Source organism: Lepisma saccharinum, chromosome 22 (assembly GCF_977018435.1).
Source record: "Lepisma saccharinum chromosome 22, izLepSacc3.1, whole genome shotgun sequence".
NCBI classification, from domain to species: Eukaryota; Metazoa; Arthropoda; class Insecta; order Zygentoma; family Lepismatidae; genus Lepisma; species Lepisma saccharinum.
Genome location: NC_139250.1, coordinates 4,780,938 through 4,798,935, shown reverse-complemented (window position 1 = coordinate 4,798,935; position 17,998 = coordinate 4,780,938). Strand labels below are relative to the sequence as shown.

The following is a 17,998-nucleotide window of genomic DNA, read 5'->3' as shown; positions in this document are numbered from 1 at the left end:
AAGTGAGATTGACAATTGCGTGTACTGCGTGAAAGGTCACCCCTAGTTTTGTATGACTCACTGAACTAGTTCAAATTTCGTTACCTTGGTTATTCATAAAAAGTATGGGAATAAGAGACTGTCAATACGGGAGGATAAAAAAAATAGCTCTAATACTGGAGAGTTGGTCTCTCTCTCTCTCTCTCCCCGTTGGTCATCCTCCCCTCCCCTCACCTTGACAAGAGGCAAACCTGAGACCTCTTGCTGCATAGTATGTCACACTCCCCCTTCCCCCACAATCCACAGCCATCAGAGTATATAGCTAGGTCGGTCCCATAAAACATGATCATACAGTGCACAGTCACTGTCTACAACATGATTACATAGAACATAGTGAACTCGACCTTACCTGGAAGAACACTGTGAAGTAAATCACAGCAATTGTAGTCGTGGTGAACATGGGTTTGAGGCTTACGTAGTGGCACTCAATTAGGCGAACCAGAGCGAAGGCTACAGCACCTCTGAGACCGCCGTAAGACATTACAAACTTGTCCACTTTGTTCAGTTTATGAAGGCGGAAGCGATTGGCGATGGCAGTGAGGACAATGATACCTGCAAAACAACAGCAAACAGAAACCTGTATAATTTGTAAATAAACAAGATATTAAATTATCAGGGAACAAATAATGGTGTTCCACTAACAATCTCGTTCCATTGCTCTCTTAAAATTACTAAATAAGCACAAAATATCCTTACAAATTTGGAACGGAAGCTTGATTGTCTATTGAAAACTGTAATAGGTGCATTGGAATTGAAACTATTTGCAGAAAATGAAGTGTTAACAGTTTAATTCAACTTACCTATAGTTCTATACACAGAGCAGAACAATATGGTGAGGATGACAAACCAAGTGTTCCAGTCATGATCCTTCGTTACTGTTGCAACACCAAGGAACATGAAGATGATTGTTTCAGAGGAGCTGCTAATCATTTTCATAGCATACTTGATCGTTGTGTGCGATTTGTGGGATACATTCGCTTCCACATAGTTTTTCATTGTGATCCCACAGAAAGTAATTCTGCAAGAAAAATAAAGTCTCTTAACATAAAACGAAATTTTAGTACACTAACATTTTGAGGTTTATTTGATACTTATTTTGGAAGCCAGGCTAGAGATGAATTGAAATAAATATAATGATTTGAATATTCGGATGATTTTAATTTTAGGAAAATCAATCAATATTGTACAAACTTTTCTGGTAATATGCATACGTTAAAACTAGTATTTGATATTTATTATAGATTATCTCTCATTAGGTTAATAAAAATTAATGTTGCTTAAATTAATCGCTGAAAAACAACAACAGTGAAACATCCATGGCCTGTCAGGATTTGAACCAGAACCTTCAAAGGCAAGGTTATCAGCCAACCAGTCTAAGTACTTAGCCACCTTAGGCAGCTGGCCTAAAAGTTACAAATCCCAGAATTGAAAGTACAGTTTCGAACAGCTAGTATAAGATTATGATCTTTGTTTTAACCCCAATAAACTTCATTTGGTAATGATGCCTCACTTTGACTGGAGGAAGGGGGGAGGAAGGAAAGAGAGAGAAGTAACTTTTCATATTGATAAAAATATAGTTTAGTTAGCAGAATAAAATGAAAAGTGGAGTACCTACAATCATTGCAATCTTTGAAAAATTTCACTGGAGATATTTCCCAGTGGCATATTCTGAAAATTTGTCCTGGTTTGCAGCAAAAATTCTTATTTACTTGATTCATTGATTTGCTTTATTTTACTTCGCCTTTTGTGCCACTTTTGCCTAATTTGCGAAGATGGGGATGAGTGATATGATGAAACTGATGAATACACACTTACAAACATGTATGCCCAGGCCAGGATTCGAACCTGGGACCCCTGGCATCGCAGTGCAATGTGCTAACCACTCCACCAAGGGGACCAGCACTTTTATTTATTGTATATATATATTTATTAGATGTAATATAAATAAAACATCAATGCAGGCATGCAAGAAAAACAAAAACAGAAGTCTGACAACTTCAAATTTTCCGGCAATTTCTATTTAGGCTTACGTGAAAAAAGTTTGGGCCACTCCTGCACCTCTTTTTCAAAGCATCAGGATATTATATACATTTTCCAGAATGAACAAGGGCGAGTAAATTTACCCCACCCACCTTACAAATACCACCCATATTTCTTCATTCAATTCTTCAAATGAAGAAATATTTGCGCTAATTAATAATTTGACACATTGATTGTACAATGCAATGTTAATAATTGTATGAAGTATCAAAAGCAAGTGTTTATCCAGAATTTTGCATAGGGGGGAGGTAGTGTAGGGGTAAATTTAGAGCCGAAATGACCATAAAAAAGAGCCTTTGTGAAAAGTTTTAAGTGGTGTTGTGGTTAAATCACCGCTTTTTCAAAGAGCAGGTAATTTTATGTTGCAACATATTCTACTGTCACAAACTTGCAACCAAATAAGAGGATTAAGATATAACTAATGGTCAGTCGCAGTATTTCAACACACCTCTGCAACGGTCAATAAATTTTTAAGAATTCAGCAACATGCATGTCCTGTCACGCCTTCCAGTTACAAAAGAGCAAGGTTGGGTCACCAGCTAAACGAAATACCTCTTCTACTTCAGACCCGGCGAAAATTAAAATTCCCTTGTAATGTCAATTACGTACAGCGATAACGAAACAAATGAATGCTTAAACCTTTCACTGTCATAAAAATCCTCTACAACTGTCACGGAGTCCTTCAGAATATGCGTGAAATATTTCCTAAAGCGTTAGATAACAACGACAGACTTGTCAGCTTTCTCCATTCTTATACTGCCCTGGTAAGAGAACACGTTTCAACAAATAAAGCCTAACCTCACCTTTAACAGATGACAAGATCAGCTTACAAAAGGTTAGTGGATCGATGTAAAGTAGTATTTCGTCAAACGCAGTGAACATATTTTCCATTTGAAATGATTTATACACCGCCCACTTTCAAATGCCAGCCATGAGCCAAGTACATACGGAAAGAGGGGTCAAAAGGGCAAGAGAAATAGTGCCGGAGCAAAATGTTGCCGCGGCGACTAATTAAGAGAAACATTGCCTTTAACGATTCAAAACTGACCTCGCTTCGCAATTTCGTGGCTGGTTGACACTAAACTGATTGCTGAGTTACCATATTCATCAATCACATTGTTTCTTGTTACATCATGCCATGAAGCAGTAGGATAGCAAGAACTAGGATCTACTTTCTATTAAAAAGAAATAAGCTGAATGTATTCATTTCTACCACCATACAAAAACCAAGAACTACTTTCTATTAAAATGAAATAAGCTGAATGTATTAATTCCTACAACTGTGCAAGTATGTTTATTCGCATTTGATGGAATTCCACAACTGATAATCAAAGTTAGTTTTAATACTAAACAATTACACTGCGCCTCAAACAAACCCGAAACAGTTTTGAAACGTATTACACGAATTCATTTAAGGTCTATGTTTTTGCAATTGCGGTTACGTTTTAAATTGTAGCTATTATGCCATTTTTTAAAACTGTACGAGATATTTCGACCATTTCACTGCTCAACATTTACCTGGGGTACCAGAAAACTTTACAATGCAACATAAGTTGTCCTCTGCTCGCTTCACAGCTAGCTGCAAGTCACAGGACCTGTTCAATCCGGCGCGCACGCACATTACCAATTTTCCACTCAACCCTACCTCCTCCCACACTTTACCAGGATTAATTTTCCCTCTCCTACAAACTGCTGTCTATCGAAACGGCAGAAAATATTATATGTAAAAAAATAAATAAAGTATAATTCAAGGACTGGCCGAACTAACGATAATAAATCCATTTACGGGAGCGTTAGTACAAAAGCTAATATAGGGTCTCCCCGATATGGCGTAGTGATAATCAGTGGCGTAGCGTTATAGTACGCCCGTACGCCCGGCGTTCCCCGATTATAAATTTCAAAAATGCGTAAATGCTGTCAATATAAAGTAAATCTTGACTAATTTCATATATGTCTGACCTTCATGTCATTATAATAGCTATTTTTCGCGATCCGCTTGCAACGCTCCACTAACAACACTCGTTCTAGCATTTTTTTTTCAATGCCTTTCCTGGCCGGACGCCGAGCAGGTTCGGCGTACAGAACCCTATATTCCTTGCTGCCTTTCTGGAGGGAAAGCTTGGATCTCTAAAGCACGCGACCAAATGCTCTCTCGTACGCCCGCGTATGGAGCCGAGGGCTACGTGATTGGTTCACGTGACCCTTCCTGCCTTCTGAAGCAGACGATAGCGGTAGAATTTCTTCCCGGTTCTTCGCGCTCGTGGCTCTCGTGCTGTGTGTTGCTACAATACGCAATATTGACTGACATAACTTTACCAAACTGAAATATAGCACTTCTTAATGGCCACTGCATTGTATAATTTATTGCACGAACAGCGATGTGCATTAAAAACTAAAAGATCAACACAGTTTTTGTCAAATAAGTTGGTGAAGTCCTTGTGGTAGAAGTTCAGTCTGTGGCTGCTCTACCACTTAATAAAAAAGAATAATAATAATGGTTTTGCGGGTTATTATTTTTTAGTTATTATGTAACTGCTTAATATTGTGTCAATGGAAATGTTTAGCATTCATTTGAAAACTCTTAACATCGAATGGTCTCTGGACAAAATTATTTTAAAATGTTTATCAACATTCTCAAGACGTAATAAACAGTGGTCTGAATTACTACTCGGCACTGTTACGTTAGTAGTGTGTACGATAGTTGGATCATCCGCCCACCACCGTGTCAGAGTGTTTTGCACAGCGCGCCAAGGCGACAGGTCCCTGATTCGAATCCCGGCGTGAGCACGGGTGTTGTTTGTCAGTGTCCCTTCATCAATATCATCGCTCATATTCATATTCGCGATTAACCAAAAGTGGTAGAAAAGCGAAGTAAAATAAACCAAATCAATCAGTAGTTGGATCATCCACAACAATGACGTCTACTGTTGTGCAGAGGCGCTTGTGATTCAGGTAGGTTTTATAATGATTTGCGTCATGCCGAAAAGTATAAAACACCAGAGTTCAAAACATTTGTTGCATAGTGAGGCATCTCATTTTCTAGCTAAAGCATGCATGGATGATGATGCTTTATTGAAAACCCAGCTGACTTCAGGGAAATAAACAATACCTGTGGCGACTAATTCCATAAGTAAATTATTAAGCAAAAAAAGGGCCGACCCTTCCTTCGGACTTGGCGTTCCCACCCGAAATGCCCATGCTACGCCACTGGTGATAATTCTGTCAATTTGTAATCCGAAGGAGACACAAGTGAAGTAGTTGGATTCCATTTGAAACTGTAGTTCAAGTTCCGATTAGCCTACAAAGAGGATAAAGTGAACTTAAAACAAATTTTTGATGAAAGTTAATATTTAAACCAGGTAATGTACATAAATTAGGCTTTGTGTAAATTTTTTAAAAGAGAGAGTAGTATAAATGTGGAATGAAGATGGGAATGTATGGATAAATATTTAAATTAAATACGACGGGGAGATCTTAGGCATACCGAAGTGGTCAGATCGCACCCTCCCCCCAGACTTAATTTTCCTGAAGATGATGGGCCAGTATAATTTGCTGCATTTTCCTACTCATGACAACATTCAAAATATATTTTCAGTAGCTGAAGGTATATATTATGAAGTTTGTGCTGTCCCTTATAATTCTAAAGCTCACATAGTTATCGTCCGAAATGTTTCCAAAATTCATGGCATCATCACGTCGGCTCTCTCTATTGGTCTCTGTCTGATGTAGCTTGAAAGACCCTATTATGTATTTATCTTGTCAATGTGAACGAATATTTTATTTATTTGAGCGAGAACCGTGTCTGCATGTAGAACTTTGAACTGATAACGTTGGACAATGTGGCGAGACTGGTTGTTCCTTACCTCCCGCGGAGACAACGGCTACGAGTTTACACGAGAATACGATTTATCAACTGACGAACATGATCAAAATCGATTCAGTAGATATCCTAAGGTCCTTCCTACCACAAAGAGTTGCTAAACGCACGGCCATGAAATTAGGCGGGTGGCGGAAGTTCGCGCTGTTGCCATATCGGAGTACAGCCCCGTGTGTTCGCAGTGACGTGCGGTGACGTCGACACTTGGGGTAGCAGTCAGTGGCGTGATCAGGGGGGGGGGGCTGGTGTGGGTCACATCCCTGCCCCTTCAGGGCCCAGTATTCCTAAAAAAGAAGAATGTCAATACCAAGAAAAGATTGCAAAATGATGAATGAGTACTAAAAAAAGTACACGTAACCCCCCACCCACATTCGAAAATCAAAAACGATTTGATTTGACTCAGAGATCCTGGGTTCGAATCTCTGCTTGGCCATGGGTATTCTTTGTCTGTGTCCCTTCATCAATTTTATCGTATCATCTTCGCGATTAGCCAAAAGTGGCGGAAAAGCGAAGTAAAATCAACCAAATCGAGCAATCAATCAATGATTTGATTTCATTTTTGTTACTTAGCGTCGCTTTTTTGTCACATTTGGTTAATTGCGAAGATGATGCAATAAAATTAATGAAGGGACAAACACAAAGAACACCCATGCCCAGGTCGGGGTTCGAACCCGGAACTCCTGGTGTCGTAGCGCGCTGTAATAACCACTCCCCCACGGTTGATTGATTTGGTGTTTTAAGTACACTTTGTGCACAGAAACAAAACAGGTGACAAAACACAACATACTTTTTTGTAGTTTCTTCAATGATATTCATTTCACTTTTTGAGTTCTGAGATACATTTTTCATTCCAAATTATTTCATTATTCACTGCAACACACAGGACAAGAATGCGCACTCATCACGTATTCGAATCCTGGCCTGGATTGTTCATATGAGGTCCCTTCATCAATTTCATCATATCATCACTCATCCTCATTTTCGCGATAACCAAATGTGGCAGAAAAGCTAGGTAAAATAAACCAAACCAACAACAATATGAACACGCGTTCTTTTGCCCAAATAAATACATACGTACTTATGACTGTTAGAGGCCAAGTGTAGTATATTTAAATAAAACTACTAAAACGAGAGTGAGAGAGCCTGAGCACATATTTGTAATTTAATCATTATATATTCCATATTTGAAAAAGAAAAAAAAAGAAAGCATAACATTATTGTCTGCACATAACACGTTCCTATTTCATAAATAATAAAACTACATCCCATATTATACATACGTACATATTGTACAACGTGTAAAAGGTGTGTAAATACAGATAACATAAGTACTTCAGAAAATTTTACCCTGAGTTCTTTAGAGGATTTACAAAAGAATCTATGGGAAACCAATCCCCTATCTGTCCTATAGAAGATAGACTGGGCGACCTGAAACCACGGGCTTTCAACCATTGCAGCGGGGGGCGATGGGGCAAGGGAGGTAGAGGTAGAAATCTTCCTTTTCCTTCTGCCGGCCGTTTCTACCTGGAAACTGGTCAGGCGGAAGAAGAGCGAGCTAGGGTATCCAGCCAGCTTTGCCCGCGGATAACATCGATAGACGAGAAGCGCGTGGAAAAGAAAGTGTTGCATATGAACTGTGGTTTTAACACGACAATAGATATTGTGGTTTGAATATAATTCGAGATGTGAGATTTATTGATCTATCTCTGCTAGACTAGCTACTCCTCAGTGCACGTCACTGTGTGTTCGGAGCATTAACTTCCCACGTGCGGTCTCACAGACCGCTAGCGTTTAATGTTATTCTGTTGTTTATGCGTAGGGGTGCATCGCATGGAATAGCATCCGAAAAAGAAGTACACTGTGATGTATTTCTTCCCATGCAAACTTATTTTGATGCAGCAAAAGTATATCATTAGCAGTTCGTGCATTTTCGAGTCACAACAATCATGCACATTCGTGTCAACTGACACTTTGAGTTCTGTCTGTGTATCAGCCTCAATAATAGCTGTATAACATAAGGGGCGAGTTGAATAACACAGAATAGGTGTTACTGGTAAGGAAGAATAAACCAAGAATAAAAACTAAAGCAAAAAAATATACAACACAAGTCGAAACCTAAGTAACATGCATTACGGATATCACATAATTATGTTCACTACTTCGTACACACATGCAAATTTAGGAAGCATATAATAATACTCACGCCAAAATTCCTGACATGTGGAAGATTTCTGCGTTGAGATAAGACAAATACGCCATCACAAAAACGAAGATTGGTTCGATGACTCGGACTTGGTGGGTGAACCGAGTAACGAATCCCGTGAGGAAACCCCACAGGACTCCGATCACGACGCCGCCTACCGCCACCACGAAGAACGACGCGACGCCCGAAAGGACGTCTGTGTAGAGTATGTTTTGAGGTCCCATCTTGGTGTAAGCTTCGAACATGTGATACAGCACCTGTGGGTGAAAAGCAGACTTCAGTCACCTAAGAGCTCAGATAAAATATAAAATTTGTATTCTAAAACTGTAAGTAGTAAAATTCAAGACGCATGCATTCATTCATTTATAATTAGACAAGTTAAACCGCTACTAGATTGTAAAAAAAAGTAATAACATTTGAACACCAAACTTTTAAACACTAATCACCAATGGCTGCACTTCGGTATCATGGTTTAAATTATTTTAGGAACACAATGGTGTTCCAATGTCCAGCGTGCTGTAATGTTGCAGCTTGTAAAATTTGCTGCCTTTTCGACTACTGTATTTTGCACTCGTCGTGATATAACAATTTATTTAAAGAAGAAAAGTGTTCCCCTGTGCATAGCACAACGCCATGAAGGCGTATAGGGGGTGTGGGGGTAACGCCCCACACTTTCTTGATCCGGTCGTGAGTGGGGGTGATGTGATCAGCATCACGTCCCTGACCGCCTTTACCCCCCAGGGTTTCCCCCAGGTACCCATGTTATTCGACGCTGGGTAGGCGCCGGGGCCGCTTCCACCGTTAGAAAAGTTCCCGGATTTGAACCGGCCGGGGATCGAACCCGGGACCTTTAGCATGGTAGTCAGACGCGTTACCGACTGAGCCACCGCGGCCACCTTATAACAATTTATTTATCAATTCTAAATGCTTTCTTTTCTTGCTATGAACATATTATAGACTATATGCTGTGTTTATTCTTTTCAGTTTCAGTAAACGCAATCTCAGAAAGGGCAACGTTACATGTGAATATCGTATTATGTCATCTTATGTGTAGATAGGCTAATCGCGACTGAATCTACAATTTAACGTGGGGAGGGGTATAAAGCAGTGGCATATTCTTCTGCAGGGAATCAAACCCGGACCTCTTGATTAACTAGTTAACTAGTTCTGCTAACAGCTTTATCTTCACTAGCAACGTTGAAGAAACTACATACATAATCCCTCTTTCTGGATATTAAAAAAAAAAAAAAAACTGACGCAACGAGTTGCCGACGAACGAATTGTCAGAAATATTGATCCTTTGACTGAAAAGGGCATTTAACGTCGGGAAGCAGAGATCAAAATTAGACTCTGAGAGATCGTGAAACCAGCACTTCCATAATTGACGCATGCAATCTGAAAAAAGAAAACCAGTAAACGATTATATCCAGTGTCATATTTTCACCCGTTGATGAACGTTCTTGTCTACGTGTCTGCAACGTTGGCGCCTTCACAATCACTGACAGACATTAAGACGTAAAGAGCAAAATGCATGACCTGAAACTAGCCTGATGTTCGCAATTATACGTCCCCGAGGGAGGACACAATCATGCAGCTACTGTCACTTACGTTATATACGGTGCAGATTTTTCTGCGCCTGAAACAGCTTCGGAATTACACGGTTAATGCACAAGCTTCAACGCCATAATCGCTGGGCAATTATTTACCCTATAACCTTGCATTATTCTTCAAACGGGTCGGTTTCTTTGCAGATCTGATGTGTTCACTGGACCGTGGAAGTTTTATGGGTGTTCCCGCATCGTAACGGAAAGAATAAGCTTCGAACCACGTCAGCGCTAGCCAAACGTTCTTTGTTGCTTCTGATGTGAGCTTTGGGGACTTGCGTACCCCACCCCTGCCGCCGGGAGCTAAGTTGAGCAAGCATAATCTTGTCGGACCAACATTTTATTGCATCGTTTCGTCATATCGGTTAGATTGAAATAAGCGAGGACCGCAGAGAAGCAGGCTTGGTAAAACGGCGCATGTGACGCCATTATCACTTCTACCGAGCGACCGGATGCGAGTTAATCAAATGAAATGAGATCGTTAATCTAATATATTAAGTGCTTTCAGTTCGACTACCAAGAACGTTCGGAATTTAGTGCGAATATATGTGTCGCAATGTTATTTATGCCATTGTCGTTAAAGAGATCATTTGCTACTTTTTTGTAATTATATATTTCAGGGACATAGACGGATCACATTCTAGAACGCGAAAAAGTTAACGTTGCCTGGTCAAGGACAATGAATGCGTGAGCTTCGGAAATTTAAGTCATTGACGTTTGTGTATTGCCTGCTTATTTTCAAACCTTTCTCATTGCCGTGATAAAAAAAATGTCGAACACGTGCAGTACATGCACGTCTGCAGAAACGTTTCACGTGTTTTTTTTTGTTTTTTCACTGTTTTTAAGTTCACAGAAAGGCTAACCTGGACTAGCTCTAGATTTTAAAGTGAGATACGAACCACTATGTGCCTCTTCCGGGTATCAAACCCAGAACTCCTTGATTACAAGGTGAGAAGTGATTTCAAAGGGGTAAAATCAACAAGTTTTGTCCGTATATAAGTACAGGGACGTGTATTTATAACGGTGTAACATGCAATTTTTTTCTATTTGTATTTTCCTTACTTCTGGCCCATTAGCTTAATCGCGACGATGGGATAAATGACGATCTGACTTGATTTTTGTTATTTAGCGTGCTTCTCTAACACTTTTGGCTAGTCGCGATGGTGATTGATTGATTGGTGTTTTAAGTCCACTTTATGCACAGTAAGGCTAATCGGGACTGAACCTACAGTTTAAAGTGGAATCAAACCTGGGACCCCTTGATACAAGGCGACGACGCTATCGCAATGATGAGGGTGAGGATAAGATGAAATGGGTGAAGGGAGGCTCACAATGAACATCCATGCCCAGGCCGGGATTCGAACCAGCAACCACCCACTCGGCCACCAATGTAACATTTCGAGCTCATCGTAAGAGAAATATTCTGAGCTAAAAAGAAGATAAAGTAAAGAAGAAAGAGAAAGGGAGAAGAACTGAAACAAAACTAGAGACATGCAAAGAGAATACAGGATAAAACGAAACAGAAAACAGGTGAAAAACGGTAGTAAAAGAAATAATCAACGAGAAATATGTTAAGCAAGAAAAATATATTCTAGAATTGAGAAAGAATAAGGCACAAGAAAACAGTTTTTCTAAAGAAATGGAAAAGGGAGACATTTGATCGTCTACTGAAATCAGGAAAAATTACTTCATTCTCGATTTCTTTTCTTCTCTCTCTCTCGCTCACTGTTTCTCTTCTGAAGTTACAAATGACAAAGGAGGAATTAATTAATGATGGTATTTCCTCAATTTTCACAGTTAGAGAAGGAGCGAAAAGTGTCTCTTTTTTCTCTTCTTTCAACTTTAAGACACCCAATCATATCGTTGGAATGAATCAGTTCCCCTCCCACCAAAGAAATAAAAGCTTGGTAAAGAACTTCGGAGTTTTACCAAAGAGACGCGCTAACAACGAGCCTATGCAAAGACGGTTGTACGCTTCATAGAGCTGCGATCAGATGATGTTCCGTTGCCTTGGAAACAGATTCTGCTGAACTTTAGAAAGGTTACGCAGTCCTCCTCGACGTGTGATTTGTGAAGCGAGAGACGCGAAGTTTGCAGTAATTGGCTTGGTTCTGAAACTATTCTTTATTTGTCAATTGTTTTATATTTACGATTACTTTATTTTTGTTCCGCCAGGACGCCCCTGTACTTCAATAAAATGTTATGCCACGGTAATGAATTTATTTTTTACCTTAGAAATGTGTGTGTGTGTGTGCATATGTGCTCCAACTTTACATATGTATACGTTGGTGCAGACTATACTAAACGCAACTCCAACTGGAGGTTGGGAAACAGCGAATCAGCAATCAGTTGAATTTTCTTCTACTAAGATCGGGCATTTTCAAGTCACAAGGTACGGAGCGTTGTTCGCGGGACGAAACAAATGAGCGTTGGGTTCACCACATGTTGCCAAACGTACTGTAAAGGGAGAAAGAGTTTTCTCGGTCAACATCAGAAATCAGCGGGTCCCACTGCACACGTGGTTCTGCACGCTGAAGTTTCCGGAAGGACCACCCACAGGTCGGAATGCAGGAGGACACACAGTCATATAAAGGCAACTGGCAAAAACAGAAGTACGCTTGGCAACGTTGCTTCGGGAGAGCGATGTGATCCCTTCAGCTTTTACTTCGCAACTGAGTTTGTTGACGCCAATCAGACCACACGCCGCCCGAAAGTGATTGGGGGACAGGACGCGCCAGAAACAGCCAATCAAGGTCAACCGCCAGTTGGAGTTGCGTTCAGTATAGTGTTGCTCTTTCGCTTGACAAGGGGATGTGATGAGTGACTCGTTCTGAAGAAAAATATCAACCACTCGTGCACGTTTTCACCCTGGACTGCATTTTGAAAATTCACTAGGCTCTGGCGTATGGCCGTATATAATGAGAGGGTTTAACGGGTCCACAACCCTCCAATTAGTTCAGTAAACATTTTACACTAATTGTACAATCAAAGAAACAATATCTCAAAATTGGTCAAAACACCACATTTGATAAAACGGTTACGAAAGTTATATTAATCTCTCTCTCTCACACATACACAAACACACACACACACACACAAGTTAGGAGTTTTAAAAATACCAAAGTTATATGTAAAACTAATATTGTAATGGTCAATATGATGTTTAGAGGGAAAACTTTATTGGCTAATTTCAAAATAAATAAACAGTACTCCCTCTGTCCCATAATTATTGTCCGGTGCACTTTTGTTTGTTGTCCCATAATAATTGTCCGATATGCAAACCGTAACATTGGTGTATAGAGAAGAAAAAAATTAAACACGGGAATGAGTCATAAAACGTTATTACTCAAGGATCAGTACAAATTTGCCGATCAAATATCCAAAAGAACATAAATAAAAATCACCATTTTGGCATACCGGACTATAATTATGGGACAGAGGGAGTAACAATTAAACTATAACTATTAAAACTGTATCATCATTGGGCTGTTAAATTGAACTCCACCCATATAGCCACCATGCTATAATGTCTGGACCCACAGTCAGTATAATCCTCTGTTGGGCCTGTGTTGAGTCCTGTCCATGTGGGACTGTGATTGTCCTTTCCTCATCACCTTTCATCTTCGCCAAAAGTGGCAGAAAAGCGAAGTAAAATAAAAATAAACCAACCAATCAAACCCGCTCGACAAAACCGCACCGCAGCATAGCTTTGAATCTTCAAAAATATATCTAAATCACACAATTTTCTTCTTATAGAGACCTTACGCAGACAAGGACGTACGTGAATTTATATCTTCCGGATTCCCCAGAAGATTTGCCAAGTCCAAAATCAAATCGGTAAAATTCTTGTTTACTTTCTTGTAATAAGAACTTTAATAATTTCCACAGAACTTACGTAAAGGTAAGGATCTTGATTATACAGCTTTGTGTTGACAGTGTCTTCGAAAATTTATTTACGATTACCACTACTATTACTACTAATAATAATGATCAGAGACTTTACTTTTCATGAGATGTACCTAACAACTTTTTTGATATTCAATACACTTCTAAAAAATGACATTCATTTCTTAGGTTGGACAGCTGTTTTTATACAAATTTTAGTAATCTTAACTAAACATAAGCTACATAACGAATGCGTGCTGTTATATCTATTGTTACCTTTTACCTGTTCATGTTGTAATAACAATAATAATCATTAATATTAATTTAGAATGGATAGAATAAGGAATGAGGAGATCCGACAGACAGTGGGTGTGGTGAAGCTTCAGGACAGGATAGATCAGGCTCAGATGAGGTGGTTTAGACACATGAGGAGGATGGATGCAGAAAGACTACCAGTAAGAGATTATATTGCACAAGGAGTGGGAGTAAGATCAAAGGGGAGACCATGATGTCGGTGGAAAGAGCAGATAGCTGAGAGTGTTAGGAGAAGAGGGCAAGATTGGAATACCTTGGAAAGAAAAAATGGAGAGGCTTGACTTCTATGCCGATCCAGGCAGACGCAGGAAACGGCAAAGGATGATGATGATTAATTTACCTATTTTAATAATATTATTATTAATAGACATGGTTCGAACATGTAAGGTAAGTGAAAGAAGGAAGACTCACCACGGTGACGGCGTCATTGAGCAGGGACTCCCCGAACACCACGATGTAGAGGATCTCGTTGACGTGGATCTCCTCGAAGACTGCGAGTACAGCTACCGGGTCCACGGCCGAGATGAGGGCGGAGAACAGCAGCATCTCCAGCAGGGGGCAGTCCACCGTGAAGAGGCCGCTCTGGCCCACCGCCCACAGGGAGAGCCCTGAGGGAAGAAGAAAACAGGAGACACGATCATGGATAGGCCTAGTGATGAAAAATCATAGTTTTTTCTGAGGCTTGAAGACAATGCTGTTTCCCTTCAATTAAAACCAGAAAACATTCTTTCTATTTCGATTTTTTTCATTTTTCAATCTTTTTAGACTTTTTGGTTATTTTTCAGTATTTTTATCAGTTTTGTTGCATTTATTACCATTTTTCAGGTTTCTTTTTGCTCCTTCCTTGTTGTTTCGTGAATTTTACATGCATTTGCTAACATAACTTACACATTTACATTTCGTAACATGGTCTTTTAAGCAAGTACTCCAGTAATGGAATATATTGTCAATGCAAAAGCAGAGTATTCTTTTAACTGAAATCTTTGGTAATGAATAAAATAATTAATTGTAGTAAATTTATTTTCCCCCCAGCAAACTTAAGATGTACTTTGAGTGAAGCCTACTTTGAGGTTTCCTTACTGGCCACTATTATCGCTTTAATCTGTGGTTTTAAAGTAAAATTAGCCACAACATGAAAACAAATTACAGTCTGTACGCGAAACACAATTGTATTTTCAGATGCTGTGCTAGTGTATCATGCAAGGCCCTCTATGAAAGGAGGTGAATGACATGCGAAAAAAACTTGTGACTTATTTTATGTAACCTTGAAATAAAAATAAAGAGACAGTTTAAAACACCAAACAGTGGATTTTATTGTTATTCAAGTACTCTCTTGTAATTTATGAAAAAATCGCTTTCATTTCAAGATCGACAATTATTTTTAGGTCATCTTTTGAAATTTTTATTTCGTTTTCAAATAATTTAAAGGTCACTTTTTTTTAACAAAAAAATTTAGGTCATCATCTTCCGAACCCTAATCATGGACAACGTTATATTTCATCTTTAAGATGTTTTGAACTTGGTCTGACGAGAGGCTAAATAATAACTGCCGACCTCGATGGCACAACTACCTAGCCAGACAACCTACCAACTGTTTACAACGTGCCCAAGATGGTTAGTGATAGGTGCTGCGTTGAGATGACGTCATCGGCTCATTTGTTAATTGGTGGGTTCGGAATTGCGACTCGTTCCCAAGCTGCAAATGCTTAACGGCCAGAAAAGGTACTGAAAATGTCTCTACCTAGCTAGCGAGCCTAGCAACAGTGTTGATTGGTGGCGTGGGGAGTAATGACTCGTTCTCACGCTGCAAACAGCAAGAGAGATGTGACGAAGCAAGCAAGTACAGCAAAATCAGTCAGCACCACATTTCCATTCATCCGTGCATGTGGACTTTTTAACATCATTATATACGGAACTTGGTCCTGATCATATCTACATACAAGCGGTACAAAAACAACGCGACTGATTGATATTACAGGATACACGCTTCGACATCACTGCTATAAATCATCAGGATCTACAAGATCGAACGACGCTCTGGCGCACCAACCAACGCTACGAACACATCAATTATTCATCAACTGCTAAGATGAGATCAAGGTATCCGTCACTTTCGATTCTTCAGTCTTGCGGATAAAGCTGTAATGCACTTTGCTTGCATCTCTCGCTAGATTGCTTTTGTGCTTAGTGTGTTAGAAAAACAAAGAAGAATACGTAATATTAGTTTGCAGTTATTGTCAAATTATTTCAACAGCTCTAGTTTTGACCAGGAGCGATATCGTTAGCGGAAAATTGATTGATTGATTTGGTTTATTTTAATTCGCTATTCTGCCACTTTTGGTTAATCGCGAAGATCAAGATGATGGGACTGATGAAGGAACACTCACAAAGAACAGCCATGCTCATTCCGGGATTAGTACCCGAGATCCCCTGGCGTCGTAGCGCGCTGTGCTAACCACTCCGACACGGAAGCCGCCCCCCTTAATAATGACTGGATGACCTTTTGTAGAAACACCCAAATGTCAATCTTACTTCCCCGCATTACACCCTGGACTGCATTTAGCAGACTAACGAGGCTCTGGCATCCGGACCTGCAGCCAAGATAATCCTCTGTAGAGCTTGTGTTCAATGTTGTCCATATGTGTAGGTGATTGTCACTTGATCTGTCTCAGCTGATCACCATATACCCTCATCTTCGCAATTAGCCAAAAGTAGCAGAAACGTGAAGTAAAATAAATCAAATAAAGTTTATATGAAGGACAGTTTATACGTATATATTACAGCATTCCTTTTTAAAATGTTCGTATGTGATTGTGAGAACAAAAATATCAATGTGATAGTAGGAAATTTAGACATGTGGACAATTCATATAAAACAATCACAATTAGCAGACCTTTCAATTAATAATAAAGAAAAACATTTCCCCTCAATCATAAATGTAGTCGTGCCTAAAAATAATAGCTAATATAATAAAAAGTCCAACATCTAGCGCGCTTTTCAATTCTGATCGGTAGTTGAGAGAAATATGGTTTTCAAGAACGGTTTCTTTCTTTTCCTGACTTGAGGACAAGAAAGCTCTCAAAGCTTATCCTGAATTCAGAACTGAGCTAGTACCGTGTGTCGCTCAGGCAGAAGACAGTCGAGAGAAGCGCCATGTACTTACCGATGGTGAGGGTGTTGAAGATGGTGCCGACCACGGCGAAGAGGAGGATGGTGCCCAGGTGGTCGAAGAACAGTCTGTTGGGCATGAAGTAGCCAGCGTCCAGGATGATCGGAGGCAGCATGTAGAGGAAAAACGTGTTGGGGGTGAGGGGCGACACGTGGAAGCTGGTGGTGTGAGACAGGAGGACCCCTATCACCACCCCCACGACGATCAGAAGGCAGGACTCCGGGAAGATGTGGCTCAATTTCGGCGTCATGTGAAAGCCTGAAAACAAACAAGAATGCTGTTACAATAGTAATAATAATATAAATATAGTAATGTGTTGATACATACACACACGCGCGTACTTCATACAATTATAGAAATAAGTAATGGAAGCTGATGAAAATACAACATAGTATATTTTATATTAAACAACATCAAAGAACAGTATAAATTAAAACGTGATTAAAATGTCCTTCGAAAGCAAAATATGCAGATACTGTGTACTGGAGATGTAAATTGATTTGATCTTGATGATTGTATTCCCTAAATAATTTCAGCTGCACTTATATCAGCTTCGAAATGCATAACAATGATATGCAATGGGTGTCTAATAATATCATCCAGTGAAGACATTGAATACTGCGTATCTTAGGACACATGCATTCTTACAGACAGAAAGAAATAGGCACAAAAACACAGTTGTCTAGCAAAATGTGTGCGAATTAACGGGGCGATGCCTGGGATCCACCACACCCATAAAAATCTATTCCCAGTAAAATAAAATCATTTTTATACTTGCCAGGGATGTCCCCCCGCAAAGAAATTGAATTGAAAGCGTACGTAACAAACACGACTGAAAAATTATTCGTGTCCATTAATGGTCCAGT

General features: G+C 39.7%; 1 protein-coding gene across 5 annotated transcripts in view; it reads right to left on the bottom strand.

The window, feature by feature from the left end:
* The window catches only part of LOC146004568 (putative Na(+)/H(+) antiporter nhx-9), a 334,088-nt gene that overhangs the window by 40,521 nt on the left and 275,569 nt on the right, over nucleotides 1–17,998 (bottom strand). For all 5 annotated transcript variants that reach the window (XM_083143438.1, XM_083143439.1, XM_083143440.1 and 2 more), the window contains exons 2-6: nucleotides 17,127–17,390; nucleotides 14,375–14,571; nucleotides 8,160–8,416; nucleotides 840–1,057; nucleotides 389–591 (exon numbers count right to left, since the gene is read on the bottom strand). In XM_083143438.1, coding sequence (XP_082999564.1) covers nucleotides 389–591; nucleotides 840–1,057; nucleotides 8,160–8,416; nucleotides 14,375–14,571; nucleotides 17,127–17,390 — 1,139 coding nt within the window. The remainder of the gene's footprint in view (nucleotides 1–388; nucleotides 592–839; nucleotides 1,058–8,159; nucleotides 8,417–14,374; nucleotides 14,572–17,126; nucleotides 17,391–17,998) is intronic.